This window comes from Sylvia atricapilla, chromosome 2, assembly GCF_009819655.1.
Source record: "Sylvia atricapilla isolate bSylAtr1 chromosome 2, bSylAtr1.pri, whole genome shotgun sequence".
Taxonomy (NCBI): domain Eukaryota; kingdom Metazoa; phylum Chordata; class Aves; order Passeriformes; family Sylviidae; genus Sylvia; species Sylvia atricapilla.
This window is the reverse complement of record NC_089141.1, coordinates 53,856,500-53,880,501: the sequence shown is the minus strand read 5'-3', so window position 1 is coordinate 53,880,501 and position 24,002 is coordinate 53,856,500. Positions and strand designations below refer to the sequence as shown.

The following is a 24,002-nucleotide window of genomic DNA, read 5'->3' as shown; positions in this document are numbered from 1 at the left end:
TTTCATACCTTCACAGTACATGTTATTGGCATCACTGGCTTTGTCAATATTACACCCACACTGCTTTTCCAGATCAGTTGATGTACATATAAACTATAACGTCCTTTTCCTTAAAGAACCTCTTTGAGTATGTTAAATGTAAGGAACATTAAGTCATACTGAAAATGAATCACTGTATTATTCATGTAAACTTTTACACTTTTTATTAAGATTTTATTTACATAAAACAAGTGACAATATACTGGATGATATTTAAGCATTATTATGAACATCCATCTATTGCCACGGAACCAGAAATAATAATTTCTCTCTCATGGGGCTGTTTTGTTGTAGTTACTGTTCAAAGTTTGCTCTGTGCATGGGTGATCATACCAATATAACTGTTTAGCTGAGGCAATGCCATTTAACCAAAACAGTCCCACTAATGTGCCCTACTATTGCAGATGCAGTTTTACATGAGTATATTGTTTTATGATGCTGCTAGTGTTCTTCTTTTAATTCTGGAATAAGCTTTGGTGGGGTGCAGCTTCTCTTTTTAGTGGGATGCTGTTCCATTTCCCTGACACCAGCATAATTTCAGCAGTATAACTTCAACCTGGAGATGATCTTTGTATCTTTATTCCAGCTGCAAACTGCAGGTCATCATATCATTATGGAAATTTAAATCTTGTGTGAGACTGAGGGGTATAACCAGGCCTGTTAAAAGTGATGATACTCTTGTGTCCTGATTGTAATGTTTTTATTGGTTACATAGCTGTCCATGGTCATAGAGATACATCAGCAGTGTGTTTAGTTTTCACATCTACCTTAAAGGTGTTCTGATGGAAAAAATCTCAAGTAAGATGTACTTGAGTCACCTTGACCTTGCCTTGACTCTAAAGGCCAAGGCATGACTACTTTCTACAAAATCTTTCTTTTCATTAAGTCTTTTATTAAGATTCAGGTTAGATGGCTGAAAGAATATATAACTGGGAAGAAAAGTCCATGAACTTCTAAAACCTCTTGGTTGAATTTTTCTGCTGTTTTCAAACAGCAACTGCTTTCTTAGAACCTGCTCCATTGCATGTAATCATATGGGTGCTGTTTTGGGGACAGGACTTTCGCAAGAAAGAAATAAAAATGTACAAACTGTCACATATGCTAATACAGTCATCATCTGAGCAGTTTCTGAGGGAAGAATGAGTATCTGCTAAGTAAGACAGAAAGGGTTAACATTTCTTGGAGGAAAGAATATAAAATGGGGCTTAAATGTGGCTTCTCCATATATCTATAAATGAACATACAGTAGGAAGGAGGACGGAAATAAATTACATGTGGATGGGGAATGGCAATAATTTGTTTGAATTCAAGGACTGGGAAAGTGATTAGGTTATTTTTGCAAGAAATTATATTAACCCCACATTTTTATTTGAAGAAATTGCAGTTGCATTACAATATATGCTAAGATTGTAACTTAGCTTTTCTTCTCTGGGGTAGAGACCTCCATTATATCTGTAAATACTGAATGTGTTTACGAAGTTGCAAGGTTAATATTCTTGCAGCTGGAACCTTTCTATGGCTTAATTATTTTTCATTATACAGCAGAAATGGTGTATTCAGTGGTTCTGGTTACCCCTTCAGAGGCTTCTTTTTGTGGTTTCTTGGTGATCCTTTCGTCCCAGTGTCATGTACTATAGAGGTTCGTACCCATGCTTCAGGAGAAAAGAAAACCTTTAGACTACTTTGAAGCATCTTTAGATGAAGCTTTGGATTTATTCTAACTTCTCTATCACTTTTGTATTTGCTGCCTACCAAAACAGTTACATCAGCTTCAGTATTAATGATACTTTCAAGAAGGCAATTTTGGCAGCTTTTCAGCAAGCTTAGCAACATCCTGGGAAGGTAAACAAAGAGAAATTGATTTCAGTATCAAGTCTTCTGGGGATAAATTCACAGCTTCTCTGCTAAACAGCTTATTCTGAAATGGTCCTTCCTTGAAATCAAATAGTATTTGAATGTTTTTTTAAATTAAAAAACACACAATTTTAAAGAAATCTAATTAGTTTACAATGTATGTGCATTCTATTATATGACTATTAAAAAGTGCTTTTAGCCTACTCCATAAAAGATCCTGCTTGCAAAGAAAACAGGAAGGAAAAAAGTGAAAGGCTGCATTGTAACTTGCTGTGCGCAGTGTATTCACAAGACCAAAAAGAAGAAATCAGCAAGGGAAGACACCAGGCTTTTTTTTTTTTTTTTTTTTTAAGCACTTCTCAATGTGCTCTGTTTTTAGACAACAGTGGAAGCTGTTGCTGAGGTTAGAGGGAAATGCTGGAGTGTTGTTAATTAGAGAGTGGACAACTGGGGCACCAGCTGCTAATAACTTTTCAATAAAGGGAAGGTTTGATATTCAGTTTTCTGTGTGAGTTGGTTTTATACATTAATGAATTAACAATATTAGGCTATTCACATGGAATTTTTAGAATAGTTGTCTATTTGACTTCCAGAAAAAGAAAATGTTTTGACATGCTGTTGTTTAAAGGAAGGCCAGTGTCATGGATTTACATTCTTCCTCTCATGTCTGTGGTGCAGCAGTTCTGCTGTGGATCATGGCAGCCAAGATGATGTACTGTCCAGCTGGTTTGCTTGATGTTACAGTTTGCTGTGTTGCAAATGTTACTGTTTTGAAGATTTAGTCTTCTTTAAATGCAGTTGCTAAAGAGTTAAATAATTATACTAAACTGTGTTACTGGATAAAAATCCATTGCATGATGGGTTTGTGTGGTGAGATTGTAGCTTTTATAATATACTACACAGAGCTAGAAAAGCAGGCAAGTGTTTGGTTGTGCATGGCCATTTTAGGTTTAAAGCAGAAGTAAGAAACTTCAAGTGAGAGGTTGGGAGTAATTGCTCTGCATCCAGTTTGATGATGTACATCCATTTCAGAATGTGGCTGGGAGACCTGGGAGCTATGGCAAAGGTGGCGATAGTGTTTAGCCACTTTGGGACAGCTACCAAGAGATAGGCTATTTTGACTCTGAGAGTAGGAGGGAGTTAGCTGGCAAGGACACATAGAAAAAAATAAATTGTGCCATAAAACCAATCTTTCTTCTTAAAAATAAGACCTTTAGTATCCAGTAGGTCAGTGAGTTTTCCTTTCTAGGCTTTTCATCAGAAAGTCGTCCTTTGGAGAGACAGATTTGAGCCATCAGAAGCAGAACAGCTCCCATACAGAATTATCTCATTTACAGCCAGGCGTGTGTCCCTTACTGATCACATGCATCTTTTCTGCTGTACGTTGTGCTGCTATGGATTCACCCACGCAGTTTGCCTGAAAGCATTTGATGATTGCATGACTTACTCTACCTTCTGGATCACTTTTGTTGGTTCCAAGGAGCTGGATGGTTTTCTGCTCGAGGGTGGTATTGGGGGTGGATGGGGTGATGTGCTGGCAGGTGTCGCGGTTGGTGCTCTCTGGTGGTTGGGGTTTGCTTGGGGTGTGCTGGTCTGTGCTTCTGATGATGAATCAGAGGAAGTATTTTTGGAGGTGATAAAAGTTTCTGTGAAAATATGTAGTCAGCTGGTGCAGATTATAATGGTTAAGTAATTTTTAATGTGCGGTTTGAAGTAGGATGATGTGTGGCAGCAAGGAGCCTCTGCTTACTTATAAGGTTTAGTTTTTTGGGACTAGTGTAACTTCATGTGTCTTACTCTGGTTTCTTCTGAAGAGAAACCGTCCAGATCCTCAAAGTGTGTCTTTGAAAATTGGTTGTATGTTGATGGAGTTGATGCCTTGAGTGCTGTTTCTGGAGAAAATGAGGCAGTGTCCAAGAGCTGTTGGAAACATCCTTTGGGCACGTGCTTATTATGATTGTGGATGTAGCCATGTTGGTCTGTGGATTTTCCTAAGCATGGCAGTTTGGAGGTTGTTAAACATTTGTCATTGTACCTCTGAAGCTGACCCCAACATAGGCGGAGTGAGAATACCGTCTCAGTCTGGATTCCTGTGCTATTATTAATTCTCTTTCAGGTTTGGGCACCTGCAGGCTCTGTTTCTGCTTTTTTTTTTCTGGTTAATGCAGATGCACACATCTGAGAAGCTTATTGTGCTGAGGACAAAATGCTTAGCTTATGTTCATAAAAGAATATATGACTGTTCAAAAGAAAACTTTCCAGATGAAAAGCACTGAGTCATTAAACAGTGTTCTATTAAATAGAAGAGCGATTTTTGTAGCTTAATGTTTAGTGCTGAGAATCATACTGCATTACATATGAATGTCTTTAAAACATGTTTTGTAACAGATTGAATATGAGAAGAAGAAGAAAGAAGATGGAAAACGAGCTCGAGCGGATAAACAACAAGTGTTGGACATGCTTTTTTCAGCCTTTGAGAAACATCAGTATTACAACATTAAAGACCTGGTGGACATAACCAAACAGCCAGTGGTATGTACTGGAAGTCTTGTAAATACAACTATTTTCAGTAGTTTCTACTCTATGTGTTTTACATATCCAGAAAATGGTTTAATATATATTGTATTCCTTAGAAACTCCTCTCTGAATATGTTTTACAACAAACTGAAATAACCAAGTTTTAAGTTTAGCATTGTAGGACAGTTTAGGATACCAAGCATTGCAGCGTGTGCTTTTTCTTGACAGAGATAGTTTAAATAACCTAAATGGTCTCTTTTTTAATTTGATTTGCTTTCGTACTAGGAAGCAAATTCTGTAATGCTCTCATGTCTCCCCTGCTATTCCTGTCCTCACTGCTAGTTCTCTTGGCAGTAGCAAGCTTGTGTTAGTCTATGGTTGGCCCTCCCCTCACCTTCTGAACTTTATTTTGGCACAGCACAACACAACAAAAGGGGTTGCTCTTTTTCTGTATGTCATGGAATTTGTATTAAATGCAAGGATTATCTATGTAAGGAGCTCAGGCATTGTGACAATGCCTTCAAAATCACTTTACAATTTGGATAATTTGAATTTCCTTTACAAATTGGATAATTTTTAGTTAAAGAGCTTGGGTGGTTGATACTTAGGATTTATTTGGGGTGTTCTTTTAAACAGTGTTTGATACACAGACAAGAAAAGCACCAAGACATCTGCATATGTGATGGTTTTGTTGTCTTGGAGTGTCTCTCAGCCTCTTCCTATATGAACCATAACTTTCCAGTTCTTTCCGTTCTTTCTGTATTCAAGCATTTCTTGAGCAGCCCAGGCAAGAGTGGGAGGGAGACAGTGGCATGCAAAGGACCTTTGGTGTTTTTGATGTTTTTCACTGCCAACTTCAATATCTATCCTCAACCCAGCTGCAGATTTCAGAAGACTTAAGGGGACTTAATTATGTTTGAGTCTAAATGAAGCAACAATGTCACAAGTTGTTAGCGCTAAGGCAGAAGAAAGAACAGTAGCAGCTGGATTATGGAAAAAATACTCCGTAAAAAATGGGGGCAGAAATGAATATGTTTACTAGTTTTGCTCACTTCACACTTAGAATGAAGTTTATCTCTGTCAGGACATTTGTATAAGTGAACAATCTGTTTGGTTAGAAGTTGCACAAAGATGTTAACCAAGTGAAATCCACGTAGGTTCACTGTGTTCTAGTGCCTTGAAAGAAACTTGAAAGTTGAGTAACATATCCATGTCTTCCATTCATTTATCTCATGAGTCAGCTCTGTGTCGCTGTGGCAGAGAAGGTGTGTGGGTCATGGGAGCTGAGAAGGAGGGAGGAATAGAAGGAAGATAAGGAGGAAGTGGCAAGAAAATTTTAAGTGGTTTTTTTTTGGTAAGAGAAGTGTGGCAGTCACTATCTCAATCACTTTGAATGCAAGTCAGTACAGATTTATCTCATCTACCATGACATCAGCTTGCGGTAGTCACCCACAACTCCCACTTAAGCCACTGGACAACTTGAAGTTACAAATAAATAAAGGTATTTTTCTTATGTAACGGTAAAAGTAAATAGTAAATTAAACCCTTTGCTACAGAATATGTTGCATGTTAGAGAAGAAGTTACTGCCATCTTTGTGTCATGAAATCACAAAACACATCTTTTCCGAATGTAAATTACTGTTATATTAGGGAAATCTAGATTTATTTGTTTTTCATTCTAATGCAAAGTAACAATTTGCAGTAGCAGGCAAATCTCTTGCCACCTACCTAGATGTAAGTACTGAATGCTCCCTGGAAATATTGCAGTAATTCCAGACTTGGGCTTCATGGCTGAGAATATAATACAACTCTCTGTGAGGAATCAAATATTTGTGAAGAATGGAACTAGGATGGAGCCAGTGGTCTAAGATGAACTGTATTTTTTAAAAATTGAGTAGATTACTCAGATTTTTTCTTCTATTTTAGCTTTAAGTAATGGGTGTCCTAAATACAGTGGGGTTTGTTTCCCCTTCAGAGTTTCAGAAGGATTTTCAGAGTTTGTAAGTTCACTCCTCTGAAATTTTTATCCCATAATTCCATGATAACATTTCACTTTCTATTAAAAAAAATCATGAGGAAAGGTAGAACAGAGTAGAGGATGCTTGAAATATATTAACAGTTCACTTACAAATTAGTTTCTGTGCTAGAATTATATGTACATAAACACACTGGATTTCTTCCTGAGGAAAAAATGTGGGCCCCTGATTAGCAATCAGGCAGGCTCTATAATTCTGTATTTGGCATCACTGGGAGTAGCGTGGGGTTTCTCTCCATGCTGAAGTATCAGAGCACTATGGTTCAAGATATACAGGCCAGCCTGGTGCAGTGTAGACCCAGGTGGGGAGTCCTGGTTTCTAGAAGGAGAATTGATCCTTCAGGAAAAATCATGGCATCCCCTGAACTCATCTCTTCAAGCTACTTGCTGTCAGGTACAGTACAGCACAGTAGGATTATCCATGTTTCATAATTGTCAGTTCAGTGTTGTCTGTGCACACACAGTGACGTTTTGGGGTTCATGCTCTCAACTGCCCTCCCTTAACACCTCAGCTGCCTGGTTGGTTTTGTTCCATTGTTACACTCTTGGAAGTTTAGCCCTGAGAGAAGCAGAACTGCCTGGGTAGTTAGGTCTGAAAAGTAGTTGAAATTAAAAATAGCCTTCGTATAGCTGGGTGGATGGGTTTGGGTGGATGCTGTGGAAAGTTCAGCCAGAGCATTCCACTCTGCCTGAGCCCAGCAGCATCCCACCCTGTGACCCAGCTTCACAGGCAGACTGCATCTGTCACCTCGGGAACTGCACATGAATATGGCATTGAGTGCAATTATGAGGGATTTTTTCCAGTTCTCTGTCCATGTAATCTAGAGTAGAATTTAACCTTGCAGCCAGGTGTTTCCCCCACCCATTCTGCCATGCTTTGAAGTGTCTGTCAGTGACTCTGCCTCGTGTCCAGGGATTGCAAAATAGGCAGTGGATGTGCAGGTGTGCACATCTGCACACACCCATGCAGAAATGGCTGTTTCACCTGCTCCCAGCACCTTCTGCCCCGTGCGTGGTGCATCGGTGTCATAACGAGCGTGTGTGTCCCGGGTACCTGACGGGAATAATGACGGCATCTCTGCAACAGACGAGGTGTGCGAGGGGACCTCGGTGATCTCCTGCTGCCACCTGCTGGGCTTTGCATCCCGTGCCTCCGAAGGCTGAGGAGCCATCCCTGCACAGTGAACTCCCTGCTCCTGTGCCCAGCTGCTCTGCTCAAAGGAAACACCCTAAAAAGACCTAAGAAATGGGTTCATATGCACATCCATGACGGTCACATTTCTTACGTGTCAGGCTGCTTGGTGTACTTCTAATGTATACCTGGAGAGGGCGAGTAAGGATAAGTTTCTCTAAAAGACACTTCTTTGACTAACTATTTCCTAGCTTTTCCATTTAGCAAAGGGGGGAAGAGTGTAAGAAACAGACCTTAGACAATCAATCTTTCCTATTTTCCTGTGTCTTCAATATGTGTTTGTTGGTTTTAATGGCTTGGAGTATGTTGATATTTGTGCTTAGTGGAACTGTAGATGCAGAAAATACAAGCATTCCAACAATTCCAGTTCAATATAAGCACTCCAACAGGATTACTCAAACTTGAGCGGTTATGAATTTAATGTGGGGATTCTTAAACTGTGGTCTGTGGTTACCATGACAATCCATTCAGCTCAGTCCCAATTAATAATTGAACAAACAAGCAGGCTCTTGTGACTCTTAAAAATTACTGGTGTTTATTATAAAGAGTGAAGATGGGCAATATCAGTGGGTTGTGTTTTGTCAAAGATTATACTACTGGTATAACAGCTCTGCTTGTTTTTTTTCTTTTTCTTCCAAGTCTTAGTATTTTAAGGTATTAGAAAATTCTCAGACACATACTCAGCTTTCTTCTAAAAATGAGGCCATAATAAAATGCTTAAAGCTTTGCAAAATGGCATGAAAACCAACATCTTGAGGCTTTGACAAAGTCTGAATAAGGCAAAGATTTTCAAGATAATCCCAGCTCAAGCAGGAAGAAAGGTCAAGAGCTTTTAGCTCAGTTGGAAGAATTCCAGCAGGAAGAAGATGTGAGATAATAGTTCCCAAGAGGTGCTGGTAACTTCATTTCAGCAGCCTTTGGAGTACTTGCCTCTCAGAGGCACTGCCTGGGAGCTGTCACCCCTGGGACTCAGGTGCTCCCTGCTGCATCCCTGGGACTTGCACTAATCTCTGCTCATGCCTGAGGGTCGAAGTCTGTCCCAGAGTCCTTTCCACCCCAGTTAGTGCCCATCAGCCAGCCAGGCTCTCTGCCCCTTAGGACCAGAGTCCATGCAGTTGAGCAGGTGTGTAGGAAGTGTGGCAGTTGCCTGCCTGTTTAATTGGAACTTTTGTTTCCTTTCAGATATACTTGAAAGAAATTTTGAGAGAAATAGGCATCTACAATGTGAAGGGGACCCACAAAAACACATGGGAGCTGAAGCCGGAATACAGACATTACCAAGGAGAAGAAAAGAGTGATTAAAAAATTATTTATGATGTAAGAATGATTGCACTGAGGGAACTGTGGTGTTTGAAGTCAGGACTGAGCACAGTGCAATTCTGCAAGGATGAAGATAAATTAAAGCATCTGATACTTTGTAATTTTCTGTAGCTTTTTTCCCCAAGGAATATTTCTTGTACGTTTCTTTGTACATGCTTTGTACTTTGATAGGAGAAGTTTATAGAATAAACTTGTATTAGATTTATCCTTATTTGAAATCTTTTGAGTTCTCCTCTTACTTTTTCTTGGTAGCTTTGTGGCTTTTCCAGCCCTCAATAACTTTGATGGAAAATGTATATTAGAGGAACCCATAACGTTGTGGGTTTGCATTCCAGTGTAACCAGGCTAATACCCTCAGTTCTGCTGGGATCTGTCAGGGTTTTGTGTGGAAGCCTACACATGTGCACAACCCTTTGTGCAGTGTTTGTGTGGAATGGGCATGATCCTCCTCTTGGTATGAGGCTTTAAGAAAAACAGCCACAACCATGGTGCTCATCACAATCCTTAGACTCCCTGGGAACAAACCAATGCAGTTTTAAACCCCAAAACTCAGTGGGAAGATGTCAGTCCATGTGGTTACTGAGAAAAAAATGAAATGTCTGTTAGGTACAGCAAGGAATAGTTTTATCTTTTGTTTGGTTTTTATGCTGATACTTGTGTTTTGTTTAAGCATATCAATAAAAGCATTATTTTAATTTGTACCACGCAATGTTCTATATTATTGACTGAACACGTTGTGATTTAGGTGATATAAGTCTGAAGTGTTTTTTTAAAGCATGTTTTTATTGCTGGCTTTGCCACTGGGTTCCTCTGTGGTGTGGGAAAGATTGCTAGATGTGTCTGTCTCTCTGTTCCCATTTTTTGAAATGCACACTGCAAGGATTGTCTCTCCAACATTGTCTCTCTTTTTTAGGAGGGAGCAGGGAGGGAACTATTTAATTATATTCTCAAAGCTTTTATGTCAAAGAAAGAGCAAAGAACAGAGTGGGATAACCTCATTATTATACCTGTAAATGAAGCAGAAGGTGAGGTTTTACAGCTCAGCTTTCACATTCTCTCATGTCCTTCAGGTATATGCATCATTTCTGCTCACCCTAATGGCACAGGAAGTCTGTGTGAGAAGCAAACATTCCATTATTGGTCCACTTGAAAGCATGAAAGGCTTGGGGAGTGGTCAAATGCTTTCAGAGGTTTGTAAAACAACTCTTATACATAACTCACACAATTTTGCTCAGTTCATTTTTTTCTAGAGTTGTTTGTGTAGGTATCTCTCTACAGCTCACTTTGGGCTGGTGCTCAGTGGCCAGTGGCATTGAGTGTCCAGTTCCCAGGAGAGGAAGTGCTGAGAGTTTTGAAGAGCAGATGACATTCCAACGGGGATGTGCTTTCATAAATACTGCCACTGACTTGTGTCTTCTTGGGCTCTGCAGCAGGACCCAGCTTGCAGATGGCTGCAGAAGCCATCTGAGGATGCTGAGAGGAAGGCAGGAAGTCAGCCTTTGTGTCTTGCTGAGGAACATGATGTGCTCCCAGCCAGTAGCCAGGGCCTGCTCACACTGCTGTCCTCATAGTACTGCTCGAGTCCTCTGTGGACTTGTGTTCAGGGATGTGTAGGATGAGAGCTCTTGCCTTTCATGCGCTGGGCTCTTCTGTGGGACCCGTGTCCTGTTTTCAGCAGTCGAAGCTGAACACCCAGCAAGTCTAGGTCAGCTTCTCCCTGACCTAGTCCATGGTCCTCTAAAACCATGCAGGGGATACCATGCAATCCTGATTAAGTAGTGGTGTAATTCCTTACCACAGGTAAAAATGACTGTGCCATTTCAGAGGGAAATGGTTACCTTGAGTGGGATCTCCAGCAGGATTATTTTAGCACAAAAGTTTTGGATCTGCTTGTATTTCTGGTTTTATGTCAGCTGCTTCACAGTTTGTCTTCAGTCAGTGTGAAATGCCTGAACATGTAAGTAAAGGAGGTATTGATCTACAGAGTGCCTTTGGACAGGGTAAATAAGCTCTACTCAGGAGTAATGGAAAATGTGCAGAGCACTCGGTTTTTTATGGGGTTTATGGTCTTTGCAAAGGGCTGATTTTTATGGGTATCATTAAAAATGTGCAGTGCTAGAAGTAAACAGAAAAGGAGGTGAGGTTTGCAACCAGTGAGCAACCAGAAAGGTTGAGGAATGCCAAGGTGTACTGGTTTGCTTGCAGCTTTCTGCAGAGTAGCACCAGTTATAAATTATGAGGAGCAGGCCAGTGAGGAAATACAATTTCAAAAATGGAACTAGGAAATGCTATATTAGAGTAAACTAAGAAAAGATAACCAGTGGAGAGTCCAGAAGCCAAGCAGTTTGTGAACTACATTTTTTGCCTGCTTGCTGCATGATTTTGAAGTTTTTCTAGCATGTTAGGGTGCAATTGGAGTTTTAGCCTCAAAAGCTGCCACAAACTCCAAGTGGCACGAGAGAAGGGAAAAATGAGCCCACAGAGATGCTGATCTAGAGCATAAAAGATGCTCTCCTGTGCTGGCAGCAGGACCTGTGCTATGCATTCAAGGGCTCTTCTGGCTCCTGCCTGGTGGGAGCACATGGTAATGATGGAGTTTTGATGTGCCCATGGCAGGTCATTATCCAGCCTGCAGCTAAGCCATGGGATCTTGCAGTACAAACCATCATGGAGACAGAAGCAGCAAGATAAACATGCTGCTCATATTCTACCTTCTGCAGTAACCCAGGGCACTGCAGGACTAGTCTAAATTCATGCAAGGCTGGGATAATGATTTGAGCATTTGGGACAACCTCATTTGGATCCACTGCTTAATAACCAGCAAAACCTCTCCAGCTCTGCTGCACTTGTTCTGCACAAGGTCCTTATGCAAGTGCTGTTGGCAGGATTTCCATCTGCCAGAAGAGAGGAGAAGGAGGCTTGGAGGCGTTCAGGTCTGATTCCCTGGCCCCCACATTTGGATTAATTTAAACTCTGGACTCGCAGCAGTGATGAACAATTCCCTGCTGGTCTTCCCATGTGCTGCTGTCTCTGCTTGACGCCGAGCTCTGCTCATGCAGATGTTCTTGAATATTAGTGGTCAACATGCTGCTTGATGTGTGGGTCCCACAGGCATGAGCAGAAGTTTCTGTGTGCTAAATGCCATTAAATGAGATTAAAAACATGTCCTACTCTCCAGCATTGCTTATCCAGAAAGATTGGCTTGAATCACTGGAAATTTCATAGTCAGTAAGTTCAGGCAGTACCAGCAGGGACCTGAGCAGACACGAGGTGACAGCCACCCCTTTAGAGATCCCCTCCTCACTCAACCTCCCTTCTCTTTCCCCCACCCCAGGGAAGGGAGGAAAATCCAAGTAAAACTTCTATGTTGAAAAAGAACAGTTTAATAATTAAAAATAGTAAAATATAGTAGTAATGGTAAAATAATATAATAGAAAGGGAAAAACAAGTGATGGACAAAACAAGTGCTCACCACCCTCTGACTGATGACAGACCTCCCCTTCCTGAACCCAGGTCACCCCCCCCGTTATGGTTAAGTCCCCCTGTTTCTATACTGGGCATGGCATTCTGTGGTGTGCAATATCCCTGGTGAGCCCGGGTCGCCTGTCCCAGCTCTGCTCCCCTCTGAGTTTCTTTTGCATCCCTCCTCGCTGCCAGAGCATGAGACAATAGAAAAACGTCCTTGACTTAGGGTAAACATGACTTAGCAGAAAAACAAAACATCGGTGTGTTATCAACACCGCTTGGATTCCGAATCCAAAACACAGCACTGTAACAGCTACCGAGAAGAATTTAACTCAGAAATGAGCATGGCTGAAAAATCAGGACACAGGGGGACTGACTGGGATGGCACCTGCTGCCGGGGGTGGCTGCCAGGCTGGGGCAGCTGCAGCCGGTGGGTGAAGGGTGGAGTTGACTCCCTGAAACACCTTTTTGTGGGCAGCGTGAGGAAGCACCAGCAGCTGCAGGCAGTTCTGTGGCTGCAGCAACCACACAGCTGCAGGGGCAGCGAAGTCCTCTCTCCCTGCTGCCATTCCCTTCTAAAAAAAGAATCAAACAGCTGGACTGCTTTGTGCCAGCACACCTGCACCTTGCTGAGGATAGGAAGATAGAGGCTTGCTCTCTGAAATGCCAGCAGTGCTTCCTTGCTGTTGCTGGTGGTTACAGATGGGGAGGTGAATCCCAGCTGTTAGCTCCCGGGATAAAGTGTGGGCTGCAGAGAAACAATGGCTCAGCATTTTTATCAGTGCGTCCAGCTGCTGCCACATTGGCATCACACAACCAAAATGGTCTTTAAAAGGTCTTCAAGGGTGTTTGGCTCCTTTCTGCCTGAATGGAAGGTGATGAATGCAGCTCTAGTGGGCTAAAATGCCCAGCGGCCATGTGCATCCTCAACAACATCCCACCCACTCCTGCAAGAACACGCAGGGTTGCCAGCATTTGCTGGCACGCAAAAAAAGCTCCCTCAAACCACCAGCCCTGGCCACGGGCACTTGGCTGTGATCTCTGCACAACAGCTTCCAGCTGCAGCTTCAACCAAAAGGCAGCCAAGACACAGGGATGCAAACCAGCAAGATTGTGCTCTTGGGGATAGATTTGGTTCTGTTTAGGGCAAAAACTTCCAGACTTGGCTAGGGTTTTTTCCTCCTACCAAGACGTTTATCCCTGAACTAATAAACATGATGTTTAACTGCTGCTCTCCCACTGTTGCCTACAGTAACAGAGATGTCCTTGTCCAGAGCAAAAACATCCCAGCTTACAGTGGCAGTGACTCCCTAGAAAAGTGGCATCAGAGTTAAAGCATAGACGGCGGTTCACAGGAGCAGAGGAAGGCATCCTATCTGCTCCAAGCCAGCAACAGTGTGAGAAAGCAGAAGTATCTTGATGTAGATACTATTGCTCGTTAAGAAAAGCATCCTCCCTGAACAGCTGTCACTGAAAACACTGCCAAGATTGCAGTGGGCTGACCTGTACCAGCTCAGCAACCAGAGACTTGCTTAGGGAAGAAAGCAAATTGCAGTTTTCCCATTTTTTCCCCCATATTTGAAAAAAAAAAAAAATTAGTCTTGTATTTGACAACAACCATGTTCTAAGCTTACTGTAGTTGTCTCCTGGCTGTAAGCTAAACTAAGTTAAAAAATAAATCCACAAAAAAGCCCACACCACAAATCAAACCCAACTGTGTTTCCTACATACTTTTTTTAGAATCTTCCCTTTGCAGGTTCTCCCTCTCTCCCAGGCTGTGCAGGTCTTGGAACTGCACAAGGTTCCAAGACCATTACCCACTTGGGCTCTGGCATCCACCCCCAGCCCGTGCTCAGCGAGCAAAGCTAAGGGCTGGGCACCCCAGAGGGGCAGTGGGGACACCAGTGCCTCTCCCTGCACACCAGATGTTCCCTGTACTGCATCAACACCCCCAGCTCTGCACCCTTTCTCAAGGCAGACAGCCAAGCACCAAAAGGCCGCTGTAGTAGCATTCCGTCATTAACATCAGTCCCTGGCACATGGAAAGCGTTTGGGGCTTTTTGTTTGCTTCCAGAGGGCAAAATTACAGTGGATTTGTTGGTGGGGGTAGCAAAATTGTAAGACAAAAAACATATTGAGGGGGAATAGTGGGGTGAGAGGGCAAAAGGTCAAAGGGACCATGAGACACCTGCCCAGCACAGCAGCTGCTTCCCTCAGTCCCAAAGGTTGACACTTAAAGGCAAGTTTTTCTCTTCATAAGCAGATCAACATTCCTTCCCCTCTCGGCATCCAGCTTGTCGTGGGTGCAGAAGTAGCCTCCTGGCCCCACAGAGCCTGAGACCTGAGCCAGCATAAGGAAGGTTTCTACCCAGCTGCTTAACCTGCTCCATGAGGCTCAGGGAAAATGCAGTTTGGATCCTTCCCAAATCCACTGAAAGTGTCTTTCCAGGAATGCAAGATGCCTGATAAGCACATTTTAAAACAAGACAGGGCTAAGTGTTAAAATTGTCCTTCTGTTCCAGCTGTATTTTAAGCAGCTCCAGGGTAATTTGTCATGGGGGAAATTATTTAGTAACTCCAAAGCTGTTGTTTGAAGTATGAAGACTTCCCTTTCCAAATCATTTCAGCTTTTCAGGGCCAGGAAAGAAACAGCTGTCTGAAATGAAGATGGGCTGAAGATGAGGAATTATGCTATGAGGAAATACGCCGACTTCCTTCCCAAGGCAGAGCTGTGTCATGGGCTGTGGACAAGTGCATTTCCCAGCCTCCCCCTGCACAGCATGGAGTTACTCCCACTTCTCCCTCAGCCTGACTCCACAGCAGTGCAGCTGCTTGTCACTGCCGCAGTCCTTCCCTGCCACACCCTCCCTGGTGCATCTGACACATTTGATGCTGCAGCGCAAGACTTATCCTCTTCCCTGAGAACCTGAAGGCGGCAATGCATTTTTGGGAAGTGCACTGAGTGCAAGAAGACTTCTCTTTCAACTCGTTTAAGAAACAAACAAAATCTCACATCTCCAGAGCCTTTGAACTGACACTTCCTTAGAGCAAGCTGAAAGGAGCCTTCCCACCAGAGGAAAAAAGCACACCTGCTTGGAGCAAAGAACTCCCTAGTTAGGAATGTGTTGCACACAGCAATTAAATACCCCAATAAGCCTGGAGTAAAGACAGGATGACACACAATAGGCCATTCAACCAAGCAGCAAGGCTGTGCTGTGCTTTGAAGCAGCTGCTTTTCAAAGCAGCACAGCATGTGTACACAGGTGCCACGTGGCGATTTGCTCCAGGCTGCTGCCCAGGGCTCCCAGCTTCGGCAGGACCAGTGATGCAGGAGGAGTCATTTCCACTCCCACGTATCAGCTCCACGGAGCTTTAACCTCTGACTCACAGGAAGTGGGAGCCAGGGCTATGAGGGGTAGCACTGCCTTGCCTGCACTAACTTTACTCAACTAAGTGTCTCCCTCTCCTTTAATGCTCCCATTTTTAATGAAGATGCATCAGGAAAGGGAAGATAACACCCTCACCTGGCCCCATTAAATACATCCTCTGCAAGAAAAGCAAGAGTTGCCTCACTGATTTTACCTAGGCTTTGAACCTGCCACCCTGCCTTTCAGCCCCACTGGGTGAAGCAGGTTATACCAAAATTGTACCTCATCCAGGTGCTCAGCTGACCCAAAATGCTTTCTTGAAAAAGCTTAGAAAAAAAAAAATTAAACCCCCATATATAAAGTTCCCACAGAGCTAAAATGTCGTGTATTTAACCAGACAGGAACCCGAGATAACTAGGGCACTGCACTCCACTCCCTCCTCCAGTCTCTCACTCCTCCCAGCCTGCTGCCACATCTATCTCACCCCTGCAGAAACCCCTCTCCACCTCCACCCTCCAGCACCAGGGACCAAAAACCACACCAGACAGCAAAGACGTGAAAATTTCAAAGGAGATAAACAGTTGGCACATGGGCCATGCCCTCCCCTTTCAGGCACCTTAACCTCCTATGCCTCTGCCATCACTGCAGCAGAAAAAAGTTAATGATTAGCAGGCCAAGGCAACATCCCTGGTCAGTAACACGGTCAGCAGCAACAGACACGCCCATGCTCCAGCTGTGGCTCTGAAGGAATTTGTGTTCCTTTATTCAATCCAAACTGCCACGGGGTCAGGACAGACAGAAAGCGCAAGGAACCTGTTACTGTTGCATCTCAAGAAAGAACCTGAGAAGCAACAGCGTTTGCTCCAGGTCTGTCAAACAGATGCATTCTCTAACAAGGAACACTGCAGGAACTTGTAAATTGCAAACACTCAGGTAAGCCTCCTGGTTTGGAGGAAGTCTAGGGAAGAGCTTGGTCATTCCAACATCTCTTTCTAAAAGATCAAGTACAGAAAAAACCCAAATCCCACAAACTTGAATGAATTCTAGTTCATAGGCTCCCCAACAGCTGTCAAATACAAAGTACCACAGGCGGGTTGTATTGGAAAACAGCAATTTCCTCACCTTCTCATTCCAGTATTCCCATTCAGCCTCCTGCCTTGATCTTGGAGACATACTACAGCCCAGGAGAGGTTCAATTACTCATCTGACAAAGCAGCTCAGCCAGCACTCTGCTTGAGTAGCACATATTCCATTCTAGGATGTTTTTATTATTTATTTCTTATCTCTGGAAGAGATAAGCCCCTGCACAATCATGTAAGGTGAAGGTGGTCCACTCCATTATGACATTTCTTGGACTTTGCCTCACTGACCTCAACCTACTTTTGATCTCCAGTGCCACAGGCAAACTGTGACATTTGTCTGGAAACAGTCCAGTTGTGTGCCTGCACCAGCTGTGCTACTGACAGCACCCAATCCATGGTGCAACCTCTCCTTCGAGTCACCTTGAGACACATCAGACCAAAAGACATCATCTAGAATGGGTTTAAATGAGTTTTATTTAGACAACCTACATGATAGATGTTTTTTTCGTTTTTCAAAACAATGCCTCCACTCCAAATCAGGGTCAAAATAAGTGAATAAAGCTCAAGATGACATCAGTCCAGTTGTTAGACTTTGCTGATTCCTGGTGTTGTGCCGATGAAGAAGAAACAGCAGCCAGCTATGAAGACAAGTGATCCAAAACCATACTGTTTGATTTGTTACTGAAACAAGAGTAGCAAGGGTTAGCTGAAGATCATGACAGTAACAGCAAGTTTCTGTAACTTGTTTTTGTATTCCCTAATTCAATCTGGGCTGCCACAGTCAGGCAGGCAGAAAGCGCAAGGAAGTTATTTTTGCATCTTAGTGCAAACCAGGGAGCAACAGGAAAAATGCCCATGGTCTATCAGAGGATGCTGATCATTTTTACAATTGTACAGAGCAACTGGCACCCACCAGCTGCTGAGCAAGCCAGGTGGAACACTCATTCCCACCCTTCCTGCTTGACACACCAAAGTTCAGATTTCCTCTCAAGTCAGAGCACATCCTAAACAAGTACCAGACTTTACAACGTACCCGCTGTCTCTGAAAACAGCTGCACCAAGGAGCTGAAGCAGGTTTTACTGCACATGGGAGCACTCTGCTACTGATCTTTTACCCCACCTTCAAGTAGATGGAGTTACCCAAACACCACATCCATAAAAGGTGTGCGCCTGTAGAGGAGGTGCACAGAAACTTTCACTCCCAGGAGGTATCTTCCAGCTGATCACCTGTTCCAGGGCCAAGACAGACATCCCCCCTCCATCAGGCTGTGGGAGGTGCTGTGTCTGTCTGGCCAATTCAAGTATTCTTTTAACTGGGCTACTGCTCCACACCAGAAGCTGGCTCATCTTTACATGTCTTGCATAGCAAGAGTGAGAGGCTTTACAGATAAATTTAGCTGTCTATATACAGACTTGATAAGTCCACAGTGACTGGACAAAGCAACTGGTGATCCCATACTGCAGTGAATTCCACAGGTCTCCAAGGAAGCCAAAACCCCACAAGTGTTGGGATCCAAATACTGTATTGTGGCAACCACATTCCAATACAGATCAGTTAAAGAAGAGCACAGGAGCTTTCCTGAGCTCAGGTAGTTGGAGATTTCAAACAGAAAGTACCTGGTTAAGTATTACTGTGTTCCCAAATTTAGGGTAATATTTAAACTTAGGGCATCAGATTAAGCGAAACAAGATGGAACACGACCATGCAAAGAGCTTCACAAGTAACCCCCAAAAAAAGGATCTAAAGTAGAAGTGCTCCATTTCAGACAGCCTGCTCTTTAATCTAATGGATTAAACCCATTCCCAGTTACACACATCTCACCAGGGCCATCCCTTCTGCATTTTTTAGCCATCATGTCACCATGAGTCACTGCAGTGACAGTACATTCCCTCTTAGTACAACTGAATAGTACTCAAAGTTTCAGGGACTTTATATAATATGAAAGCCCCAATCAGGCTGTACTTACACAAAATTTAAGGTTTTCAAACTGGCAGTTACTGTTCAACTTTAACAAGGACACAGGAGAACAAGAGAGGAAGGAGCTCACCGTGTAGTTGGGCACATTCACCCACTTCAGCTCAGTACTTACACATTTCTCAATTTCTAAGCCGTCCTTAAAGAAAATCATATATGGGGTCACACCGTCCTCACGGAAATCCAGGAGAGCCACCATCCCGTCTGGATTCATGTTCTCCCCTACAAAGAACTTCAGAGCAATGTGTCACTTAGACATTTAATTGGCTAATGCCAGGAGAAAATGCCTTTTTGTACACAAACAATGGATCACCACCAAGCTCAGTGTAAAAGTCTCCCTGATCAGTCACAGGGATATTCCTACTCTGCAGCTTGTCCACCTTAGTGCCAACCATGGCTGACACCAAAGAAAGGGATGCTACCCAGAGGGACCTTGACAGGCTGGAGAGGTGGGTGCATGGGAACCTTGTGGAACCATGGGAACCTTCAACAAGCCAAATGCAAACACCTACACCAGGGTCGGGGCAAGCCCTAGCACAGATACAGGCTGGGCTGGAGAACAAACCGACAGGACAAAGACTTGGGCTGTTGGATGACCAGTAACTCCATGTAACTCCACACTGTGAGCTTGCAGCCAGAAACCCAAACATACCAAAAGAGGAGTGACCAGTAGGTCAAGAGAGGTGATTTTGTTCCTCTGCTCTGCTGACACCTCACCTGGATTGCAACATCCAGCTCTGGAGCTGGGATCCCAAAACAAGGACGTGGACTGCTGGACCAAGCCCAGGTGGGCCACTAAGATGGTCAGAAGTCTGGAGCACCTCCCCTATGAGGACAGACTGACAGAGTTGGAGCTGTTCACCCCTAGAGGCTCCAGGGAGACCTTACAGCACCTTCCAGTACCTAAAGGTAGCTACAAAAAGTCTGGAGAGTGACTTTTGATGGGGCACGTTGCAATAGGAACAGGGAAATGGCTTTCAAACTCTTAAAAGATATTAAGATTTAAATTATATATTAGGAAGAAATTATTTACAGTGGTGCTGGTGAGGCACTGGCACAGGCTGACCAGAGAAGCTGTGGATACTCCACCCCTGACAGTGTTCAAGGCCAGGCTGGATGGGGCTCTGAGCACCTGGGTCTGGTGGAAGGTGTCCCTGCCCATGGCAGGGGATTGGAACTCAATGATGCTTTTCAACCCAAAGCGTTCTGTGATTTGATTTTTTTACCATGCTGCTATGAACAGATAGGAGACAGCAAGGGCCAAAGTGATCCACCTTCCAAGTCTTAACTGCACAATCCCTGAATAAATGTAGCTAACTACATGCATTACCAGCTGAAATGGGACCCCTTAACAGCTAACTGTCTTTGGCTGCTTCTCCTCCCTCCCCGACTCTCTGGGCCCCTAATGCTCTCAGAGAAAGGCAGGTTTAGCATCCTCACAACAAGAGCCCTCAAAATTCTCAAAAAGCTATTCAGCAGATGACCCAATCACAACTTATCAATATTGCTGTAAGGAGACATAACTTACCTGGTAGTTTTTGAAGTTGGCAAGGATGTGTTTGATTTGTTCTGCAGCCCCAGTCATGAAAGGCTTTACTCTCTCTGGCTTGTGTTCCTCAAGTCTGGCTTTGATTCTAGAAGGAGAAAGAAAAAATGCTCTGAAAACATGTTCTAACTTAATAATTTCACTGTCTCGCAGAATGTCATAGCGGAGCGCAGCAACCTTTTTTGAGTTTTTGCTGCCTTTCCCCCCACTCCCTCTCAAAGCCCCCAAATTTTAACTTAATTTTGCAAGTGAAATCACAGAACACTACCTACAACTCCTGCCATGGTCATTTTTATGACCAGGCTGCTGATAGGCAAAAATCAACAAGCCCTTTCCACAGCAGCAAGAGCAAGCATCACCCATCCATGTCACAAAGCTTCTTCCCTTTCAGTATTAACCCCACTGAACACCAACCAACAGAAATTACACCATGAACTAGCAAAAAAGACCTATCTAGACTTGTTTTTTAGCTGTTTACATTGTCATGCTAGAAAAGCTTCAGAAGCTTTTCTTTACCACCTCACTCCCTTCCATATGAAGGTAAATACAAAAGAAAACAGCAACATTACACGTAAGATCCAAAGCACATGATCAGGTCCTCTACCTCAGCCAAGATAAACACAGATATTCCAGCACTCATTCTTTAGGGCTCCAGTTCTGCCAAGCATTAAGACATGATTCAAGTTCACAGCCAGCTTCATACCTGTATCAGAACTAACACTAGCTAGGAATAAAACCAATGCTGTTCTTATAACCTCAAGCACATAAAACCACTGCAATCCAACTGATAGGAAAAGCTTATCAACACTTACGCTTTCATGTAATCCTTGATATACTTCTTGTAGGATTCTTTTGTGAAGCTGGTCTCCTGAAGGTGGTGGTTAATTACTATGTCAACACCAGTTATGACCGTGGCTTCTGTTCCATCTCCCTCAGGACCTTCAGCAGAGGCATTGCCACCAATTAGAGAGTCATCAATTTGACCCTCTGTCCTGGTGACCATCTAGATTTAGAGACATCAAAAAACTTAACGGCTCTGCAAAAAACCTTAACGCTACTGCTCTTACACACCTATGACCTGACAGCAGGGCACAACTCCAGAGACACAGTTCAGTGCCAGGAACCCGGCTGCAACTCGAGCACTAATTTCCCAGTGACAGCAGAAGGGGCAATGGGTTCAAATTGAAAGACAGACTTAGATTAAATATTAGGAAGAAACTCTTTAAGTGGGAGGCACTGTCAGAGGTTGCCCAAAGAACCTGTGGATGCCCCATCTCTGGAAGTGTTCAAGGCCAGGCTGGAGGGGCCCTAACAACCTGGTCTAGTGGAGGGTGCCCCTGCCTATGGCAGAGGGGTTGGAACTAGATAATCTTCAAGGTCCATTCCAACCCAAAGCATTCTACGATTCTACGACTCCCAAGCACGACTCTCCCCACCGTGCCTAACCCATTACGCTCCAGCCCGGCTGACCTGGGATCTCTCTCACAGGCACCACCGACGGCAGCACCAGGCACTGGGCCGAGGTGGGTTTTCCCGTCTCTCCCTCCCTCCTCGCCCTTCGCAGGGACGCCACCGCCATTTCCCAGCGGCCGTGAGTCACCGCGGCAACGCTTCCTCCCTCCCTCCTTCGGGGCGGGCGGGCACTCACCTTCCCCTCCACTTCCAGGCACAGGCCGTCCGCCACCTCCCGGATCTTGTAGATGTCCGAGAACATCTCATCCTCTGCGGGGGACACAAACGCACACACACACACACACCAAGGCGCGTCAGCCTCCGCCTCCCGGCCCCCACCACTTTCCTCCCATGGCTCCCGCCCCCGGGCCCCGCGCCCCCCCCGCCCGGGCCCAGCCCCGCACATGCGCGGCGGCACCGCCGGGCCCGGCGCCCGGGCCGCGCTTCCCCCCCACCTCCCAACGCCAGCCCGGCCGCCCCTCCCGGCCGCGCCGGCCCCCCCCGCGGCCTTACGGCTGATGCAGTCCCGGTAGATGATCATGGCGGCGGCGGGGGGCGGCGGGGGCGCGGGGTCTCAGCGCAGCGACCCGGGCGCGGGGCGGGAGCGGGGCGGAAAGGGCCGAGTCAGCGCCTGCCGGGGCTCATATAGCGGGCACGGCCCCGCGCGTCACCGCGCACGCGCACTGCGCGTCGCCCCGCCCCTGCGCCAGCGGCGCCCCCGCGCGGCCGCGCCCGGAACCGCCGCGCGAGGGGGCGCGAGCGCCGGGCTCCCGTAGCGCGCGGCGGGACAGCGCCCCCCCGGCCACAGCGGCCGCCGGCAGCGCCAGAGCCCGGCCCAGCGCTGTCACCGCGCCGGGGCCTGCCTCACACCCCTGAGCGCACCGAGAGACCTCATACGGCTTCCCCTCAGCGCCCGTCACCGCCAGCATTGCCCTCCTTTGGGCGCTCTAAGGGCTCCGTGTCTTCCCTGCGTGGTGGCGCCCAAAACTGCCGCAGCGCTGCAGGTGAGGCCGCCCCAGCCCCGAGAGAGCGGGACAATCCCCTCCCTTGCCCGGCTGGAGATGCTGTGCCTGGTGCCCCCCAGGCCGCCCTCCTGGCTGCCGGGGCGCTGCTCAGATTCAGCGGGCAGAACGGGGAGCAGGGTTTCATCCCTCCCGGGTCACAGGGGGTCAGGGCTGGCAGGGACCTCTGGAGAGAAACCAGTCCTGCCCCTGCCAGAGCAGGGCTGGTGCCTCTCCCTCATTGCCTGTGGTTGCATTTCATGGATTTCAACACCAATTTTCCTCTTTCTTCTAATCTTTTAAGCTCTTAGTAACACTTTGCTTTTTGTCTAACTTCTTATCAGGTGTCTGGGATGTGTGATCGCTGGCCTTTTCCTCATTACCCGGAGTCACTGAGCTGGGATCATCACATTTTCACTTTGTTTTTGCCAGTTGGTGCAAGACGGTACAAGTTTTGGGCACATCTATGCAACCTTTCTTTTTTTTCTCTCTCTTTTTTTTTTTTTTTTTTTTTTTTTTTTTTTTTTTTCAGGGAGGCGATTATGTATATCCACCCTCTTTTCCTTGTGTTGCAAAAGCATCTTTGCACCCACATTTTCCAAACTAGCCTCCCATCTAACACATGCAGCCTCGTAAATCCACTCACTGACTTTCCAAGGAGAAGTGCTCCTAAGCTTTTCCCAAGCGCCCCAGGGAAGCACTGCTGCCCATGTCCCACCACAGCCAAGGTGTCCCCTCCATGGGCAGCCTGACAGATGTGTGTCTGTGTGAGCTCTCCTGGCCACTTCCAGCAGCTGCCTCCTCACTGTCATCCCCACACGCTGCTGAATGGCTCTGGACTCTGCAAGGGCTGTGACATGGGGACACACAGAGTCATTTGCACTACATGGACGTACATTTGCTCTACTGGATGCTGCACCTCCTCCAAATAAGTGATGTTTTCAAAACAGGGAAATAATTAGGAAGCTGTTGAACTCTTCCTGTTATTAATCCCTCAGGGAAATTGAGTTGGGTATGTTCAGAGACACTGCTCATGAACTTGAGGAAGGGCTGGCTGCATCAGGTGTATTTTCCTTGTTTTTCTAAGGATAAGTGAGATTTAGCCCAGTTGTCAGGGTCGAGATGAAAGACGGAAGGACAGTAATGCCTAGACCTC

The 24,002-nt window shown here is 45.1% G+C and overlaps 2 protein-coding genes and 2 non-coding genes across 4 annotated transcripts in view; 1 reads left to right on the top strand and 3 right to left on the bottom strand.

Moving 5' to 3' along the window:
- The window catches only part of GTF2F2 (general transcription factor IIF subunit 2), a 79,212-nt gene extending 69,554 nt beyond the window's left edge, over positions 1 to 9,658 (top strand). Inside the window, exons 8-9 of the mRNA XM_066313311.1 lie at positions 4,282 to 4,425; positions 8,820 to 9,658. Coding sequence (XP_066169408.1) covers positions 4,282 to 4,425; positions 8,820 to 8,939 — 264 coding nt within the window. The 3' untranslated portion in view covers positions 8,940 to 9,658. The remainder of the gene's footprint in view (positions 1 to 4,281; positions 4,426 to 8,819) is intronic.
- A 6,881-nt stretch (positions 9,659 to 16,539) lies between these two features.
- LOC136358281 (small nucleolar RNA SNORA31) lies at positions 16,540 to 16,676 on the bottom strand. Its single transcript, XR_010743042.1, has one exon. It is a non-coding gene; the product is annotated as a small nucleolar RNA SNORA31 (small nucleolar RNA).
- A 652-nt stretch (positions 16,677 to 17,328) lies between these two features.
- On the bottom strand, positions 17,329 to 22,500 carry TPT1 (tumor protein, translationally-controlled 1). The gene is made up of 6 exons (XM_066313306.1): positions 22,359 to 22,500; positions 22,042 to 22,115; positions 21,206 to 21,396; positions 20,376 to 20,481; positions 18,963 to 19,079; positions 17,329 to 17,553 (listed from the first exon to the last, which is right to left on the bottom strand). Exons 1-6 carry the CDS (start codon positions 22,384 to 22,386, stop codon positions 17,551 to 17,553), a joined length of 519 nt encoding a protein of 172 aa, XP_066169403.1. The 5' UTR covers positions 22,387 to 22,500; the 3' UTR covers positions 17,329 to 17,550.
- Positions 17,619 to 17,748, bottom strand: LOC136358280 (small nucleolar RNA SNORA31). Its single transcript, XR_010743041.1, has one exon. It is a non-coding gene; the product is annotated as a small nucleolar RNA SNORA31 (small nucleolar RNA).
- Positions 22,501 to 24,002: the final 1,502 nt, after the last annotated feature.